Source organism: Gymnoscopelus microlampas, assembly GCF_963454915.1.
Source record: "Gymnoscopelus microlampas genome assembly, chromosome: 15".
Classification (NCBI taxonomy): Eukaryota; Metazoa; Chordata; class Actinopteri; order Myctophiformes; family Myctophidae; genus Gymnoscopelus; species Gymnoscopelus microlampas.
The window spans coordinates 5,051,659-5,065,638 of record NC_139952.1 but is presented as its reverse complement, the minus strand read 5'-3'; the positions used below and the strand labels follow the sequence as shown (position 1 = coordinate 5,065,638).

Genomic DNA, 13,980 nt, shown 5'->3' with positions numbered 1-13,980 from the left:
GGAACCAAATGGACCCGTAAGGGTCCATTTGGTTCCATTTGTACACTCTCAGAGTTATGGGGGTCCTTGAAAATAAGACAACCACTGTGCTACACTAAATGGAACGGAGCCTTAATTAGCATTATTGGTAACACCTGTGAATGAAGTAAGGAAGGGGCCCAATTCATTCCCAATATGGCTGCTGTGTATGGAGCCTATAGGATGACTCTATACTAACAGACCATCTCTGTGGGTTTCAGATGAACACGTTGGAGCAGGTTGGCGAAGACGTCTTGGGACAGGCTCGCTGTCCGTTTGAGTCGGGACAGTCCAATGTCGGACTGTTTGCCGGTGAGTCCATCGTTAAGTCATGACCCTGCAGACATTATAATGATTTTTCATTTATACCAGGGGGGTGTCCAAACTGTTTCTCAAATGCGGACATGTTTGAAAATATGAAACTACTGTAGCTGTAACTGTAGGCCGATTCGTAAAAATGTTTTCTAAATCGTAATGTTTAAAAAAAAAAAAAAAAAGAGATTGATTTCACGTAGATTTACGGTTTTGACACTCATCGTCACTTTTTGCAAAACCGTAGATTTACGGTTTTGGTAATTCAAAATTGACTTGACTGAGTAAAAGTACAAAAGTATTGGCATCAAAATCTACTTAAAGTACCGAAAGTAAAAGTACTCATTATGCAGAATGTTCCATTTCACAAGTTTGCAAATGTATAAAATATGTAAAAAATATAGCAGACCTACAAGCTCACAACGCGTCGCATCGTGACGTGTTGTGAGCTTGTAGATCGGCTATTTCCAAATAGCCAAAGCTGAAGTTAAAGTTATACAGTGCAGGTCCACAAATAACGATTTTCAGCAGCCTCTGCTGGTCATTACCGTCACTGCAGGCCGTTCGTTTATTCCTGCGTTACCCAGAATTCCATTTGTTTTCACCGGAAGACGGAAGCGCTTCAAAAAGCGTTCTTTTAATTGTTTTATACGATCTGTGGATCGTTTCTCTTAGCCAGTGGAGCTTTAGTTACCGTGAGCTGTGTTTTCTTTTTCTGTTGTTTTTCGATCTTCAAATCATACAATCTCTTAAAATCAGCGTGAGTTTCCTTTTTTGTTCTTAGCGCGGTAGTTCCTGGCCAAACAGGAAACCGGCGCATTTCCGCTTCCGTTTTCCGGCCAGATGACGTCATTTTCGCGGGAAAGTCCCCCCCGACACCGTTCAATAGAAAATATATAAATTAAAGGCTTTCGGGGGTGAAATTCATGGAGTGGGTGTTGTGAAGCTTTTGCCACTCACAAAAGATATACAATTTAACTTTAGTTTTGTTGAAAAGGTTACCTAGTACTACTTTAATGTTATGTTTTGTAATAATAATACAAATCTACAAAAGTAACTAGTAACTAAAGTTTTCAAATAATTGTAGTGTAGTAAAAATACAATATTTGCCTCTGAGATGTAGTGGAGTAGAAGTAATAGTATAGAAAATTGCAAATACTCCAGTAAAGTTAAAATACCTCAAAATCTTACTTAAGTACAGTACTTGAGTAAATGTACTTAGTTACTTTCCACTACTGTTCTAAATGGACTTTTACAAGTCAGTGACTCTGACAGTATCCATTTGTATACTGTCAGAGTTAAGGGGAGGCCTTGAAATATAAGCGTTTGGGAAGCACTGCCTTAAGGCCAACTACAGTGCAATGTCAATAGCCTTTTGTTGGCAGTTTACCCAAGAGTAGGGCTGTCTCCATTACGAATTTAAGTTGACGGTTCATTGTCACTCAAATAATTGCGATTAACGATGTAATTGTGTGTATGGCATTGACCATTGGAACATAATGAACAAAATAATTATTTCTGCTTGCCTTTTAGTTTTTGTAATCCAAAATTGCACAGGGCAGCTATGACAATTAACTCAAAGGTAGGGTAAGTGAAGTAAACAGAATATAGTACATTTTCAGGTAGGTGACAACATGTAAGCCAATCAGGAGAGAGCACTGAAAATGCATTTTCTGTTTAATAAAGAGCTGGAGAGACATGCAGACTCCTTTAACTGAACAAACACTCTGTAGCAATGAGTACTATCATAATATAGAGCTATTTAACACTGATTTTAACCAAAGTAAATCACTTACCCTACCTTTAATTATACGAAGAAGTTATTGACATATTTAATCATTTTATACATTTAAGAAATAGCTGATCTACAAGCTTACAACGCAAAGTGACGCGTTGTAAGCTTGTAGATCTGCTATTTCTGTTTTTTTTTTATATTTGAAAATATATGAACATTTTTCAGCATGGAAACAATTGTGACGATTATGTAAAAATAATTGTGGTTATCTCAAATAATTGCAATTAGACGATTATGTGATAATTGTGACAGACCTAGTAAGCCACTCATCTGTGCTGTGAACAAAAACCAAAACAATTCAGTCTTTTTTTTCTGCCTTTTTTTCCCTCACATGCATGCACTGCGTTCCTGTTATATTTAAAGCCCGCTAAATTGCCTTTTGTTCAGATGGCAGTGTAGCCAAATGAAACCAGGTGTGAAACAGTCTCCACCCAAAGAAATGTAATTACAAATAAATCAAAATAGCCGTAGCAACGGAAAGGAACAAGCAGTTCGGAATCTTTACAGATTGTACTGTGAAATAGCCTATTTGTCAGGTTAAATTAAAACAAACTCAGGAAACTTAAATGCATGAATTTCATCTGACTATACTGCAGTGGTGGAAAGTAACTAAGTACATTTACTTAAGTACTGTACGTAAGTGTACTTTACTTGAGTATTTCCAATTGTCAATACTTACTTCTACTCCACTACAACTCAGAGGCAATTATTGTACTTTTACTCCACTACAATTATTGTAAAACTTTAGTTACTAGTTACTTTATAGATTTTGATTATTATTACAAAAGATAAATTAACCAGTTCAGCCCTATATACATTTTGTCCATTTGAAAATAGCAGATCTGCAAGCTCACAATGCGTCGCGACACATTGTGAGCTTGTAGATCTGCTATTTACCTCGGCTCCTGAGTACTTTTTTTTTTCAATGAAAAATCTTGGCAGTGGGCAAACGCGGCCAGAAATAATTCTGGCAGTGAATGAGTTAAGCACAGTACTTGAGGTATTTTACATCACCGATAATAACCATCATCATCATCATCATCATAATGTTTTTTTATGTTGTCAGGCGGTGATTTCTACTCGGCTACGATGACAGACTTCCTGGCCAGTGACGCGGTCATTTATCGGAGCCTAGGAGACGATCGACCTGTTCTCCGAACCGTCAAATACGACTCCAAATGGCTCCGAGGTAACTGGTGACCATGACCATGACCCCCAACACATGATCCCTGAACACGCACGCTCTTTACCACTGCTGAAATGTTTCCATGTTGAGCTAACATCATCTGTGTCACTTTTTGATTTGAGCTAAAAAGCATTATTTTACACTTTGGGCTATTCAAAAATAGCAGATCTACAAGCTCGTAGCGCGGCACTCGGTGCCGCGCTACGAGCTTGTAGATCTGCTATTTTTTGAAAAATCGTGAAAATGTGTGCAAATCTTTTAATATATATTGTTTTAAAGCGAACATTTTTTAACTTGAATCTTTGCTTTCCGAGGGTCCCCGGAACATATATTTTTAGATGGGGGTCCGCGGCCAAATACATGTCATTTTGGGGGTCTGGGGAGCCTTGGGGGTCTTGGGGGGCCTTGACATGGAAAAAAGAACCACTAATATTATGTTTTTTTTTTCAAAAAACTGTTGAATCCCCCCAGAAGCAAAGATTTGAGTTACAAATGTTTGCTTTTGTAACTCAAATCTCAAGATTTGCAAAAAAGAAAGAACGATTTTTAAAAAATAGCAGATCTACAAGCTCGTAGCGCGGCACTCGGGCTATGAGCTTGTATATCTGCTATTTTTGAATAGCCCAAAGTGTAAAATAATGCTCTTTAGCTCAAATGAAAAAGTTTCACAGATGCTTCTTCAGGTCTTAATGGGTTAAACAAGTTTCTGTCTGTCTGTCTGTCTGTCTTTCTACAGAGCCTCACTTCCTCCATGCCATAGACTACGGGAACTATGTTTACTTCTTCCTGAGAGAGATCGCAGTGGAATACACAGCCCTCGGCAAGGTGTGTGTGCGCGTGTGTGTGTGTGTGTGTGTGTGTGTGTGTGTGTGTGTGTGTGTGTGTGTGTGTGTGTGTGTGTGTGTGTGTGTGTGTGTGTGTGTGTGTGTGTGTGTGTGCGTGCGTGCGTGCGTGCGTGCGTGCGTACCGTAGACTGTAAAAATGAATGGACAAAGTGACGCCGATTGTTCATCTATTTGAAATCCGCCGTCTTTGATATAAAAAAGCAACCGGAAATCAATCAAAATGGATGCTATTGGTTGGGTAGCTTGTCAATCAAGAGCGGGGGGCGGGGAATGAATGCTATTGGTTGTGTAGCTTGTCAATCAAATCATCCCGCGCCGACCTAGAGCATAACCTACTTTATCGTCAATTTTAAAATACGTAATTTACCAAAACTCCTCTATCCACCGGATCAAAAACATTTTACCGCGATTGGCCATTTTGTTGCTATCGCCCGTTTAATCTCCTATTCCTTACCACCTTTACTATCTCACTCCCTCCTCTCCCTCTCCCTCTCTCTCTCCCTCTCCCTCTGTCCTCTCTCTCTTCTCTCTCTCTCTCTCTCTCTCTCTCTCTCTCTCTCTCTTCTCTCTCTCTCTCTCTCTCTCTCTCTCTCTCTCTCTCTCCCTCTGGCCCTCTCTCTCTCTGTCTCTCTCTCTCTCTCTCTCTCTCTCTCTCTCTCTCTCTCTCTCTCTCCTCTCTCTCTCTCTCCTCTCTCTCTCTCTCCCTCTGTCCCTCTCTCTCTCTCACTCTCTCTCTCTCTCTCTCCTCTCTCTCTCTCTCTCTCTCTCTCTCTCTCTCTCTCTCTCTCTCTCCACTCTCCCTCTCCCTCTCCCTCTTTCTCCCTCTCCCTCCCCTCTCTCTCTCTGTGTGCCTCTCTCTCTCTGTGTGCCTCTCTCTCTCTGTGTGCCTCTCTCTCTCTGTGTGTGTCTCTCTCTCTCTCTCTCTCTCTCCTCTCTCTCTCTCTCTCTCTCTCTCTCTCTCTCTCTCTCTCTCTCAGGTCGTGTTTTCTCGTGTAGCGAGAGTTTGTAAGAATGATAACGGAGGTTCTCCGAGAGTCCCTGGAGAAGTACTGGGACCTCCTTTCTGAAGGTACGCACACACACACACGCACGCACGCACGCACGCACGCACGCGCGCACACACACACACACACACACACACACACACACACACACACACACACGAGTCCCTAATGTGTGTGCCTCACTTGTGTGTGTGTTTGCAGGCGAGGTTGAACTGTTCCATTCCTGGAGATTCCTTCTTCTACTTTGACGTGTTGCAGTCGCTCACCAACGGTGCTGCAGATCAACCAGCGCCACAGTGGTGGGACTGTTCACTACGCAATCAAACAGGTACACAGGTTGCTGTGTCGACGGAGGAACCTTGTAAAAAATAATACTTTTTGTGAAATGGAAAAACACGAGTACTTCTTCCCCACTGGATCAGTGGTGGAAGAAGTACTCAGATGTTTTACTCAAGTAAAAGTATCAATACTGCAATGTGGAAGTACTCTGCTACTAGTAAAAGTCCGGAATTCAAAATTTACTTGAGTAAAGTACAACAGTATTGGTATCAAAATGTACTTAAAGTACCAAAAGTAAACAGTGTTTGAGCTAGGCTATTTGAAAATAGCAGATCTACAAGCTCACAACATGATGCATCGCGATGTGAGCTTATAGATCTGCTATTTTCCAAATAGTGTCATACATTTTGATTCAATACTTGTGTACTTTTACTTTTCCTTTTTTTTTCTTTCCACATCGTGTAGTGATACTTTTACTTCTACTTCCACCACTGCTGGTCACAAATCCTCCACAAGAGAGATGATAAAACGGGTCAATTAAACTCAGCGCGGGCCGACCCGACAGACAGTTGGTTGGGGAACACAGGTTGGACGTAATTACTGTAGGTTTCCACCAACAGCAACGTTATGTAGCAAATGCACAGATTATTTATGACTTTATCTGATGTCATATGTGCGTGTGCGCATGTGCGTGTGCGTGCGCGTGCGCGAGTGCGTGTGCGTGTGCGTGTGCGTGTCCGTGTGCGTGTGCGTGTGTGTGTTCTACGTGCGTGCGTGTGTGCGTGCGTGCATGTGTGCGTGTTCCGGTTTGGTTGTCATGTTGACAGTGAATTATGCATGCGTGTTCATAATAGATGATTTGGGCTGTAAATGACACAACACGTGTTTAGTTGAGCTGTGCAGATGTTGCTCTGCAGATGTTAGGATTAGGGTTGGAATCCTTCAGGATGTTAACGATTCCCGTTCCGCAACAGTTCCCTTTAACAATGGGTACGTGTGTATGCGTGTGTGTGTGTGTGTGTGCGCGTGTGCGTGGTGCGTGTGCGTGTGCGTGTGCTGTGTGGCGTGTGTGCGTGTGCGTGTGCGTGTGTGCGTGTGTGTGCGTGTGCGTGTGCGTGTGTGTGTGTCTGTGTGTGTGTGTGTGTGCGTGTGCGCGTGTGCGTGTGTGTGTGTGTGTGTGATGGAACCACTTCCGGTTCCTCAATGAGAGCTTGTAGATTGACTATTTCCGGTTATTATTTTAACATTAGAGCATTTTAAGTGGCCAAACTTGCCATTATGTTCAGAAGCATCTTCCATAAAACCTGAATATTCTTGGATATTTCATGTAAAAGCAAAGGTTAAAGCCTCAATCTGGTATATAGAACAGCAGGAACGACATTACTAAAATATAATCATTTTGCATATTGTGTTAGTTGTTTAAAAAACAGCGCTAGTGTGGGGTGCTCCTCTCACACTGTGTTACAAATCTCACATTAGGATCTGTGTGACTTTAGATTCCTCTTGGCTATTCAAAAACAGCAGATCTACAAGCTCATAGCCCGGCACCGAGTGCCGGGCTATGAGCTTGTAGATCTGCTGTTTTTGGGGGGAAATCGTGGAAAATGAAAATGTGTGCAAATCTTTGAATATATTATGTATAGTTACATTTTTAACTCAAATCTTTTGCTTCTGGGGGTCCCTGGAACAACATGTTTTGAGATTGGGGGGGGGGCGTGGACAAATACATATCATGTGGGGGGTTGACATGAAAAAAGTTGTAGAACACTGATATTATAGCAACATAACATAAATAGGATTTAGAAGACATTTGTAGAATCCTCCAGAAGCAAATATTTGAGTTACAAATGTTTGCTTGAAAAAATATATATATATTCAAAGATTTGCACACATTTTCTTGATTTTTTCCCCCAAAAAAATGCAGATCTACAAGCTCGTAGCCGTGCTATGAGCTTGTAGATCTGCTATTTTTGAAATGACACACTATATGCATTCCAGATTGAATGGGTTAATCCATGGGTTACGGATCTCAACAACCAGGATAGATAATTAAAGAGGTGGTGCCATGGTTTTGCACTTTTTTCTGTTTTTCATGTGTCTATGAGGTTATAGAACTTCATTAAGCCCCCTTCTTGTGGTGTTTTTATGGTGTTTTATGTCTTCTCTGACTACTTTGAGTTTTTACCTGGAGGCTGAAACCTTGAGGGTCAAACGTGCCAATAGAGAACAGCGCTTTAGTGACATAGTAAAAACATACCCTCACCCCTCATTATCATAACACAACAGGTGTGGGCATGAGAGGAGAGGAGGGACTAGGACAGGTGGGTGGTGCTAAGGTGGTGGAGCAGGTGCTAAGGTGAGAACCAGGCATACTTAATGAACTGGAGGCGTGTCCACATAAAAACTTTTAACAATTTCTGTACACTTTTTAAAAAAAATCTTCCTCCTAGTATAACCATAATACCTGATGATTATGTTTTGGGGGGGGAATCACTGAAAATCACAGCACCCTGTCTTTAAGATTCTCTCTCTCTCTCTCTCTCTCTCTCTCTCTCTCTCTCTCTCTCTCTCTCTCTCTCTGTCTCTCTGTCTCTCTCTCTCTCTCTCTCTCTCTCTCTCTCTCTCTCTCTCTCTCTCTCTCTCTCTCTCTCTCTCTCTCTCTCTCTCTCTCTCTCTCTCTCTCTCTCCCTCTCTCTCTCTCTCTCTCTCTCTGTGTCTCTCTCTCAGTATCCCGGGCTCAGCAGTGTGTCTGTACTACATGGACGACATAGAGAAGGTGTTCAACGGGAGGTTTAAGGAGCAGAGGACCAGTGACTCTTCATGGACCCCTGTACCTGAAGACCAGGTCCCCAAACCACGGTAAATACATACAGCATATCTCTGCTGTCCGGCAGAACCAGCTAACTCCAAAATGTTCATTTTCAGGAAATGAAAAAAAAAGTGGAGGTTTTGTTCATCATTGATAAGAACAGCTGAATGGACCTCCAAGCTCACAATGAGGTTGGAGGTCAAAGGGGGTGGAGCCGGAGTCAGCAAAACAGCTAACTCCACCCCCCTTTGGTGGACTTTGAGCTGGTTTAGCAGAAAGTTTGAGGATCCAATGGAGTTAGCCGCTTTGTCAGAAGCGCTTTTTTAAGACCTGAGGCGATTCTTAAAAATGTTTTCTAAATCCTAACAGTTTTTTGAGAAAAAAAAAGAAGGAAAAAAAAAAATAGCAGATCTACAAGCTCATAGCGCGGCACTCGGTGCGCGCTATGAGCTTGTAGATCTGCTATTTTTGAATAGCCTATTAATGGGTTCAGAGCCGTCTGGGAGAAATGCGGGGGCCCGGTGCGGAGTTGGCGAGCACGTACGCGCGCGCAGCGCGCGTGCATGCGTGGAGTACCCGCGCTACAAGCTCATAGCGCGGCACTCGGTGCCGCGCTATGAGCTTGTAGATCTGCTATTTTTGAATAGCCTATTAATGGGTTCAGAGCCGTCTGGGAGAAATGCGGGGCCCGGTGCGGAGTTGGCGAGCACGTACGCGCGCGCAGCGCGCGTGCATGCGTGGAGTACCCCGCGCGCAGAGCGCGCGCGATTTTTTTGCGGTTTCTGTTGGATATATCCGAGTTTTGGGTGGTTATTTGCGGTTATTTTTGCCCTCAAAACATTAAGTTGGGTATCATGTTGGGTGTCATGTTAAAAAAAAAAATGTTCCCGTTTTTTTTGCGAGGCCCCCCGTAGCGCGGGGCCCCGGTGCGGCCGCACCGTTCACACCACCCTTCCTGCGGCACTGAATGGTTAACAACTCACAGACGTAAAGGGTGTTCAATGGCCCTGATTTATGGAAAAAAATGCAAAAGTGTCAACATGGAGTTAGCTGGTTTCTGCTGGACAGCATGTCTCATATACTGTAGCACATCGTTCTCAAACTTTTTCATGTCAAAGACCCCCCAATTGAGATTTTATTTATTTGTAGATTATTCCAATTGTCGCCCTTTTTAAAAGTGTAGCAAAAAAAATATCAGATCTACAAGCTCACACCGCGTCACTTCGAGCCGCCCTGTGAGCTTGTAGATCTGATATTTTTGAATAGCCTCAGGGCTTAATGAAGTTCTATCAACCTCATAGACACATGAAGAACAGAAAAAGTGCAAAACCACAGCACCACCCCTTTAACATAGCCTCAGAATCATTTTAACCACTTAGCTTTGGCTATTCAAAAATAGCAGATCTACAAGCTCGTAAAATCTTGAAAATGTGTGCAAATCTTTGAATATATATTATATATTAATTTTTCAAAGAGAACATTAACTCAAATCTTTGCTTCTGGGGGTCCCTGGCACAAAACATTTTCAGATGGTGGTCCGCGCGGCCAAATGTATATCAATTTAGGGGTCCCTGGCATGAAAAAGGTTGAATACCACTGTTCTAGAATGTTCCTCTCTCTGCGAGGAAGAGAAGAGAGTCATATTGCGTTGTGCTGCGGAGATTGATTACACGCTGAATAAAGTTGGAGAACGTGCATTTTTTTTTAACCAGTTTGCTAAATTACAAGTTGTACACAGGGGAGCAATTGCATTTGTGCGAGCACATTGATCTAAATCCAGTGGTGTAAAGTTATTTACTCAAGTACTGTACTTAGTACAATTTTGTGGTATTTTTACTTTACTTATGTCCAATTTTCTATATTTTTTACTCCTACTGAGCAGATATTATGCTTTTACTCCACTACAATTATTTGAAAGCTTTAGTTACTAGTTACTTTGTAGATTTTGATTATTATTACAAACATACATTAACCCTTCAGCCCTATATACATTTTGGCCATTTGAAAATAGCCGATCTACAAGCTCACAATGCGTTGCGATGTGAGCTTGTAGATCGGCTATTTAATTTTTTTCAATACATTTTATGCGTTTGAACTTGTGAAATGGGGTCATTCCGCATAACAAGCACGTTTACTTTTGTATCTTAATTATATTTTAACAGAGTAACAGAGTATTTCTACATTGCAGTATTGATACTTTTACTTAAGTAAAAAAAAATGTGAGTACTTTTTCCACCACCGTCTAAATCCAACGTTTGTGTGCGGTGGAGCTTGGAAAAGAACATCACAGGAACGGAACTTTGTGGAGTGTGTGATCCGTGCCCTTTTCCCCGGGTAGGGGAACTTTGAACTTTGGTCTTTCTGGCCCGGAATGTTTTCCAAGTGGATTTTTGTCTGTTGAATCACTGATCTTACAACGGTGGCAACAGAGGTTTCTTTTTATTATTATACAGAGCTGGTAATAGTTTTATTGTTATCATTAGGGATGTCCGATATTATCGGCCTCCCGATATTATCGGCCGATATTAGCATAAAAATTGATATCGGGAAAATATCGTATCGGTTTTTGAAAAAAAAAAAAAAATCTTTTTTTTTTTTTTTTTTTTTTTTGCTTTATAAATAAGTTACAGGAGTTCTTACTGTATATGGTGTGTGTGATATGAAATTTGAGCTTACCCTAATCACAATAATCCCCGCATATATCGGTATCGGTTGATATCGGTATCGGTAATTAAGAGTTGGACAATATCGGTATATCGGTTATCGGTAAAAAAGCCAATATCGGACAACCCTAGTTATCATACAGCCCAGTGGAATGCCTTGCCTATGGATGTGAAGGCCCCGGGTTCACTACTTGTTCTTAGGATTCCTGTTTTTTGTTTGTTAACACATGTTTATTTATTAGTTTATTAGATGTGTGCGCTGTTGTTGTTCTGCTCTTGTTCATTCTGTGTCGAGTGTTTTTTATGTTCTCCCTCCTTCGAGCCAACCTACAGTGTCTGGTGGTGAGGCACTCCAGTTGAGTACTGAGTTTAATAGAAGTAGATATCCTTGCTGTTGTCGGGCAGAAAACCTTGTATCTCCATATTTCAACTTTTTTTTTCCCCCTGTAAATGAATACCCTGCTTCGTCATACAAGAGTGTTGCACAAAAGTAGAAAAACTTTAAGTATAAGTACCAAACAAATGTATTTTTTGTACTTTAAGTATATTTTGATGCCAATACTTTTGTACTTTTACTCAAGTAACATTGTGGTATTGCTACTTTTACTTAAGTATTATATCCGAGTACTTTTGTCCACCACTGGTTTCCCGGTTTTGGGGTCTGATTTATGTCCGTTATTCCCTCCCCCTGAATGTTGATATCCTTAACACGTGTAGTATTACCTGTGTGTGTGTGTCGTGTGTGTGTGTGTGTGTGTGTGTGTGTGTGTGTGTGTGTGTGTGTGTGTGTGTGTGTCTCTCTCTCTCTCTCAGACCCGGTTGCTGTGCAGGAGACGGCGCGGCTGCGGAGTACAAGTCGTCGGTTCAATTCCCAGACGAGTCGCTGAGCTTCATCAAGTCTTTCCCCCTGATGGACGAGTCTGTGCCCTCCGTTAACCACACCCCCTGCTACACACACACTGCGCACAGGGTACACGCACGCACGCACACACACACACACACACACACACACACACACACACACACACACACACACACACACACACACACACACACACACACACACACACACACACACACACACACACACACCCCTGCTCACAAGTACATTGATCCAATGTAGTTTTTATTTCGTCATAAGCTCCTGTTAATGAAAAAGTTTGAGAAACCACTGATATAGAAACATACGTTTTTTTTCAAAAAACAGTTAGGATTTAGAAGACATTTTGTAGAATCGGCCTCAGGTCTTTTTTTTTTTAAACGTTTGTTTATTCGTTTTTTTTCTTTTACATACTCATAGGTAGTACAGACATTTACTGAAGCAAATAGGCAAATTATCTCCAAACAGTGAAGAAAATAATTAACAGGATAAACTAATATCAGTAAGAAAAAGGATAAATTGAGTAAGATATAAACAACATCAAAACAAAACAAAAACAAACACACAACACTCACAAAAGAAAACAACAACAGACAACAAAACAAATACACAAACGTAAAATCTCCAAAAACATGTATGTATATAGAAAACAGTCCATGGTCTATAAACGCTACGTAGAGTTAGGCACAGGTCATGAAAGCAATTGTACATGTCAGTGAGGTGATAAGCAGGTACACACCAAGGTTCATCATACATCAGGTCTAAATGGGTTAATACAAACAAAAAATACAAATTTGAAATATGGAGACATAAGGTTTCTGCCCGACAGCAACGGTTAGGCCTTTAGTATACAATATGCGCGTATGCACGCTTCGAGAATGAGGCCCGTCGACTTCGGGAAACATGAATATGCATTTATTGAACTTTAAAAAAAAGCAGTGCCATTTCTTTTCGTTTTCTTCTCCTTTATTTGTGTTTGAATTAGTGATGATTATACAGATTAGTTGTATTGCGTTGCTGTGCAGTTGTCCAGAGGCTGTTTGCATCACGCCGTTTGTACTGTAGCTGCTGGATTCTGGAGAGAAAAATGATCACAATCTTAATGAGATTATCTGATTAACTAGAGGCATAAACAACTCCTCGGGCACACCACACACACACACACGCACGCACGCACGCACGCACACACACACACACACACACACACACACACACACACACACACACACACACACAACACACACACATGCACGCACACAAACACACAAACACACAAACACAAACAATTACTCATCATATTGCCATCTGTCTGTGTGTGTGTGTGTGTGGTGTGTGTGTGTGTGTGTGTGTGTGTGTGGTGTGTGTGTGTGTGTGTGACTGATCACTGTCTAGGGTCAGGTTGACCAGGTTGCCGTGGATACCATTGCAGGCCCTTTCAGGATCGGACCGTGTTGTTTCTGGGTTCTGAAGACGGCCGAGTCCAGAAGGTTCTGATCAACTCTCATCCTAACGATACCACCGGACCTGTACTGCTGGAAGATATCACCGTGTACAACCCCACACTGTAAGTGTCTGAATATACTAATAATAATACTGATAATAGTTAGTAATATACTAATGGTTTGGTCAGTCGGTAGAGCACTCGCCTTTCAAACCATAAGGACATGGGTTCGATCCTGGGCTGCACAACTCGGCGCATGAATAGCACGGTTGTGTGGAAAGTACTGGGAGCTGATGGTAGGTGGTGTTGTAAGTTCTGGGAGCTGATGGTTGGTGTTATTTTAGCTACTGGGAGCTGATGGTAGGTGTTGTTGTAAGTACTGGGAGCTGATGGTAGGTGTTGTTGTAAGTACTGGGAGCTGATGGTAGGTGTTGTTGTAACTTAAGTACTGGAGCTGATAGTAGGTGTTGTTGTAACTTAAGTACTGGGAGCTGATGGTGGGTGTTGTTGTAAGTACTGGAGCTGATGGTAGGTTGTTGTTGTAACTTAAGTACTGGAGCTGATAGTAGGTGTTGTTGTAACTTAAGTATGGGAGCTGATGGTAGGTGTTGTTGTAACTTAAGTACTGGGAGCTGATAGTAGGTGTTGTTGTAAGTACTGGGAGCTGATAGTAGGTGTTGTAAGTACTGGGAGCTGATAGTAGGTGGGAGCTGATGGGTAGGTAGTTGTTGTAACTTAAGTACTGGGA

The 13,980-nt window shown here is 41.8% G+C and overlaps 1 protein-coding gene across 1 annotated transcript in view; it reads left to right on the top strand.

Moving 5' to 3' along the window:
* The window catches only part of LOC311061174 (semaphorin-6C-like), a 139,306-nt gene that overhangs the window by 95,848 nt on the left and 29,478 nt on the right, over positions 1-13,980 (top strand). Inside the window, 10 exon segments of the mRNA XM_084079731.1 lie at positions 240-330; positions 3,192-3,314; positions 4,048-4,136; positions 5,134-5,193; positions 5,195-5,209; positions 5,211-5,225; positions 5,362-5,430; positions 5,432-5,451; positions 5,453-5,488; positions 8,167-8,298. Coding sequence (XP_083935857.1) covers positions 240-330; positions 3,192-3,314; positions 4,048-4,136; positions 5,134-5,193; positions 5,195-5,209; positions 5,211-5,225; positions 5,362-5,430; positions 5,432-5,451; positions 5,453-5,488; positions 8,167-8,298 — 650 coding nt within the window.